At 36.0% G+C, this 5,573-nt stretch overlaps 1 protein-coding gene across 4 annotated transcripts; it reads left to right on the forward strand.

Annotated features, from left to right (window-relative positions):
* The first annotated feature begins 591 nt into the window (after positions 1-591).
* Positions 592-4,801, forward strand: LOC137718250 (uncharacterized protein At5g43822-like). 4 transcript variants are annotated; one of them, XM_068457767.1, is made up of 9 exons: positions 602-723; positions 1,614-1,838; positions 2,038-2,156; positions 2,422-2,604; positions 2,927-2,983; positions 3,509-3,573; positions 3,815-4,167; positions 4,277-4,338; positions 4,441-4,801. In XM_068457767.1, exons 2-7 carry the CDS (start codon positions 1,707-1,709, stop codon positions 3,853-3,855), a joined length of 597 nt encoding a protein of 198 aa, XP_068313868.1. In that variant the 5' UTR covers positions 602-723; positions 1,614-1,706; the 3' UTR covers positions 3,856-4,167; positions 4,277-4,338; positions 4,441-4,801. The 4 variants fall into 4 exon arrangements, with proteins under 4 accessions (XP_068313867.1, XP_068313869.1, XP_068313868.1 ...); XM_068457766.1 differs by having other exon boundaries at positions 592-723; positions 1,611-1,838; positions 3,815-4,338; XM_068457768.1 differs by having other exon boundaries at positions 598-723; positions 3,515-3,573; positions 3,815-4,338.
* The last annotated feature ends 772 nt before the right edge of the window (positions 4,802-5,573 follow it).

The following is a 5,573-nucleotide window of genomic DNA, read 5'->3' on the forward strand; positions in this document are numbered from 1 at the left end:
TCGAAATCAACGAGGGAGCTGTCTTTGCAAATGCCACGTGCAGCCCACGCAACGAGTAACGAACGATCACTGACGAATCCACATTCTTGTCGGATCTTCTTTGTGAGGATTTCAGAAATTCGTGAATTATATCTATTCATCGTAAATCGTGCGATCAGAAATTATTTTAAATATTTTCATTTAAAATTAAAAACAAACAATATTTGAAAATTTTAATGACTATAATCTCATATTTTATTATTTTTTTAAAATTAATCGTTATAATGTGATTTATAATAATCTATATTATCAAGAGAATTCTCATTATTAACTTTTTTTTTTTCATTTTTTTTTCTATTTTACCTTCATTTTTGATACATTCTTGACAAAATAAGGGTAAAATAGTAATTTTGTATTTTTTGACAAAATGACAATCGTATACTTATTTTTCCTATTTTACTCTTATTTTTTATACACAATATTTACCTCCCCCTATAATGTAAAGTGTTTTTGCTCCTCGCTTCGTTCCTTTACCTGCTCAACCAAGTAAGAAGGACAAAACAGATAAAAAAAAATGCGCTTGTTAAGAGAAATTGGTCACATGCACCAAGGGTTTGCACCCTAGTAGTTGTATAAATAAGGAAAACTTATACAACCGGAGAAGAAACCCGTGCACTCTTTCAGAAAACTGGAACTGAACCCACGTTACCTGTCGTTTCAGTGTTGCAACAACTCACTCTTGAGGTTAGGGTTCGTCTTTACCACGTCCTTTTCCGTCTCTGTTTAATTGGATTTTGTTCATTTGATCGTGGGTCTTGGGTTTTGGCTGTTTTGGAATATTTTGCTGGGGTTTTCGGTTTTTCTTCGAAGTTTATTAATTTCATAACTTTTGTTGAATTTTCTTGTCAAATTCATTCAGTTGGATGCATTTTATTGAATTGGTTTCTCTGTTTCTATGATGTACTTTGAATTGGACTGGGTTTGTTCAATTGTGGCATGTTTCTTCTGTTCCTATTTTCTGCATTTGTCTAGAATATTAGTGCAATAATATACTTGCAATTTACCTGAGGACAAGCGATATTCTACTCTAATCTACACTAAGGGGGTTTGAACCCGAGACGGGGTGTATTCAATTGGGATTTTGAAGGATTTTAATTCTTTTAATGAATATATGGGTATTCAATCAGGATTGTAAATGATTCTCTGAAATTAAATGTGTATTCAATCAGGATTTTAAGTGTATTTTAAGCATCCACAAATCTCACTTCTTTCCATGAGATTTTGAGGGAATTGAATCAAAATTTTACATGGAATCTCTACAAATCAATTAAACTCCATAAAAATCCATGAATTTATCTATTAAAATCTCTCCAATTCCCAGTGGGTTAAAGAAGAAAGCCCTGATCTCCAGGGCAATCCACCACTTGCCACTTGCATTGTACTCGAACATCCAAAGTTAAATCCTCTGTACATTGAAATGGAGTTCTGAAAACTCTTCAGTTCATTTCCCATACACTTTGCACTAGTTCCTTTTTATTCTCTTTTAATTTTAGAATCGATTCTGCTTTACCACTAGTTTTGTGATTTTTTGGTGTGCTGTTCTAATCTTGTGCTATATTATTGTGTTGTAGTAGTGAAATTTAAGCTCCTTTTAGTCCTAGTTTGGATTTGACTACCCTGTTTTGAGTCTGTCTCTGACTCTCTATGTGGAGTTTGGTGTCGTGGGGATGGAGGCCATGGTGAAGAAGTATCAGCAGAGGTTCAGGAAGGTGAGGGATGAGATGAACAGCTGGGCCGTGCTTCAGTCTCGCTTGATTTCGCAATTCAGGAACGCCTCCTCCATCATCCAGAGGTTGCAGGTCTCGACCCCCCTTCTCATCCAATTGCTTTTTCCATATGGCACAATAATTCTTTATCTATTATTTAAACAAACAAACAAACCCCACTAAAAACCATTTCTTAACATGCCTTCGTTAGTTTACAACTTGGGTTTCATTTCTTAATTTGGCTGTGCTAATTTACAAGTTGTGTCTGTTTGTGTGTGTGTTTTTTTATCAGGTGCTTCAAGATTCCAAGAATTACGGCTGTTTGAAAGATGTCGTCGGTATTGAAGAGGCACTACTGGCAAAGCAGATGGACTCGTTGCAAAACATCTTGCTCTCCATGAAGAAAACCATGTAATTTTCCTCTTTTTATTTCTCTTTCTTTCTTGTAATTGAAATTTATTTATAGTAGCTAATTTTGGGTGAGCTGCAATTGTATCCATTTTATTCCTAAACCATGATAATTCCAATTGTAAGCATAGCAGCTGGTGCTTATTTGCATATTAATTATTGTTAGTAGTCATTTTATAGATTAGCATTTCAATTTTTATAATGATTATTTAGCATTTTTTAGGTGGAAAAAGGGGGAATTTTTTTGAATTTCTGTTATTAATTTCAGGGAAGAGTTTCATGTTATTGTATTGTCTCTTGGGAAGATTCATCGCGATGGTAGGCAGATGGTAAAGGGCGGTGGTTCTAGTCAGTTGAGTGTAAAACAACTGCAGCAACGAGTTGGTGTAAAACCCAGTCTTGCGGATTGCTTGGATGGGCTTATGCTTCTTCAGGACATGCATTGCTCTGAGTATGCAACTTTTCTATGTCTTAAGTGATAAATTGTTGTGTGTTAGCTTTGAGATATCAAATCTGGTATTGCCAGATTTCATTCCTATAAATTCGGCGACTTAGTGGTAATTCGGTGTATTAGATAGGTCATCTAAATTCTTACAAAAGTATCTGGTCCTCTCCTGCACGCGCACGCGCACACACATGTATGCACACACCCACGCCCACGCGCATGCACACACACATCAATGTGACTAAACCTTTTTTTCTAGTTATATATGGGTCGAGTTCACGTAAACCTAGTTTGTGAATATTTTTCTTTCTTCCCCTTCCGTTATCAGGTACCTTTTGAAGTCATCATTGGTTACAGCACTCTCACAACTTACCTTGAAACCCAGGTGTGCGAAGTACTTATCTTTTGACCGAACTGATATTTTACCTTCCTGGTTGTTTAGGAACTTGATCCTTTTGAATGTGAAGAGAGTCTGTTCTAGTTTGGAAGGTGTTATGTAATACAAGTTATAAACTTACTCTTATTCTTCTTTAACGTATAACATCGAGGGAGAATGAACTGTTAATACCAAAAGCCATCTATTTTGAGATTCTACCCCCTTGCTGCCGCCCTTTTTATTTATTTACTTGTTTCTATAATTCGAATTTCTCATTTTCTGAGCTTCGACTCTTATCTTTTCCGGGTAGGGGTTTTGGGCATTGAGATTAGCAGACTGAACTATATTTCAACCTCCAGTATGCTATAACCTTTTATTTTACGGTTACTTTACTATAAATTTGATACATTTTGGAGCTTAGGTGCAACCTGCAGATGTGTCAGCCATTTCTTATCATGGTTATATTTCCACATATTTCTTTCTTCTTTTAAGAATTAAGTTTATGTACTTGATGTTCGTTCATCAATTTCCCAGTGCCAGTGATTTGGGTGCACTCCAGCAGCTCTTGGTTGATCAGCCTAACATCCCCAAGGAGGAAGGTAAGATACCAATCATCTATAACATTCGTGATCCATCATCCATGTGATTAAAACATCCTGATTTCTATTTATCTCATCATGTTTTCTCGTCTATAATTATTTAATTTGTGTATTTATCTTTTCCATATTGTTTTTTTTATTTTTTATGTAGTCGTCATTTCTTTCAACTTTAACGCATGACACTGAAGTACTAAAATCATGCTCTCAGTCTCACTGGTACTTCTTCTTTTTCTTTTTGCAGTCCAATTCATCTTTGATATCATATTTGCCGAAGACATTTAATGACATTCGGTGGAACATTGGCTGCAAGCTTTCTGAGCTCTGGACGAAAACAGTTTGGAAAACAGAAACCTCTTGGTTTTGTTTGAGTCATGACTCGTGAGTGATAACAGTTGGATGCTTGTGCTGTGGTGCTGAGATTGCGAGAGGTGCCTGCAACATTTGATGCATATAAACGCAAAAGAGAGAGAATTCATTGCAAACTTGAACGTACCCGTATATTCATGGAAGTGATGCAGCGGAAGGTGGGGATGTGGAAGTTGCTTGCCTCCGGAGAAACCTTCTGGATTTTTCATTTTGTTTTGTTGAGTTGAGGTATATATTTTGTGCCTGTTTGATATACTAATAGCGAACGGAATTAATTTATCAAATCTTACAAACATTTCTTTGGATTCAACTGTGATTTTTCGGGCCCTCGTGTAAGAGCTGTATGTCCAGTGGCACACGGATGGCTGGGAATCAACTACCCTTTGCTTTTCTATCTGAGTAAGTCCCATAATTTTGAAATGGTGTTCCTTGTTCTGGTATACAAAATGAGTATATGCTTGTAACTGTCAATTATTTTTTTACTTTTCATTCTTTTTTCAGGCCTCTGGCGGTTATTACTTGTTGCCGCGGAACATTGAGAATTAAGGACAGAGATCCTTTCTAGACCTCATTGTTCGGAGCTCAAGAGCCAGACAATCCAGACCATTCAAATTGAATCCGATGGTCCACATTAACTCATTCCGCTGGTCCATCTTACACAAGTCAAAAGCTACAATCTCTCTTTCACACAAGCCAAGGATAAGAATTTCCTGATCCTTAGGCTCCGGACAGTAAAGTCTGGAGGGGATTCAAATTCGAGAATTAAGTGCTATTTGAGAATTACTGTTGCAGGTTTAACGTATAAACTTTGGAGTATAAATATGAAGATTTCACTGGGATTCTATGCCCCCATTGACAGAAATGAAAGCATATTGATTTTTTTAAGACAAACATTCTAAACTACAACTGATTCAAACCTTAATGCAAAGGAGCAGAAATACTACTATGACAAAAAAAACCTTAAGTCACTTCTCTTAGTTTGTAATTTCTTGATTATTCGAGTCGGAATTTTCTTTTGATAAGGGGGAGAAATTCTACTGTACGAGTTAGGACTTTGAAATACGCATCTTCCACTTTCATTCCCGGAGCTCACTGACCATACTTCGATCCGACACCAGTCACTCTTGACTCTCCTACATCGCGGCAAAACAAAACAAAATAAATTTTAATTAAGCACATCACTTTCCCAACAACAAAAGAATATTTAAGCACATTGCTAAGTTTTCTCTTTCCATTACAAGACTTAAACATCTACAAAATCTAAACTGTATATTAACAAAATTTTCTTTGTCAACAAGAAGAAGGCGAAAAAACCAAAAATTAATTTAAGCACATTGCTAAGTTTTCTCTTTCCATTACAAGACTTAAACATCTACAAAATTTAAATTGCATATTAACAAAATTTTCTTTGTCAACAAGAAGAAGACGAAAAAACCAAAAATTAACATGTCAATGAAACTAAAAAAATAACCAAAATAAAAGTTAGGAGCAATATAGTAAATTAAACCTTTTTGTGACATCCCACATCGCCCAGGGGAGTGATCCTTAAATGTATATTCTCATCCCTACCTAGCACGAGGCCTTTTGGGAGCTCACTGGCTTCGAGTTCCGTAGGAACTCCGAAGTTAAGCGAG

This window comes from Pyrus communis, chromosome 15, assembly GCF_963583255.1.
Source record: "Pyrus communis chromosome 15, drPyrComm1.1, whole genome shotgun sequence".
Lineage (NCBI taxonomy): Eukaryota > Viridiplantae > Streptophyta > Magnoliopsida > Rosales > Rosaceae > Pyrus > Pyrus communis.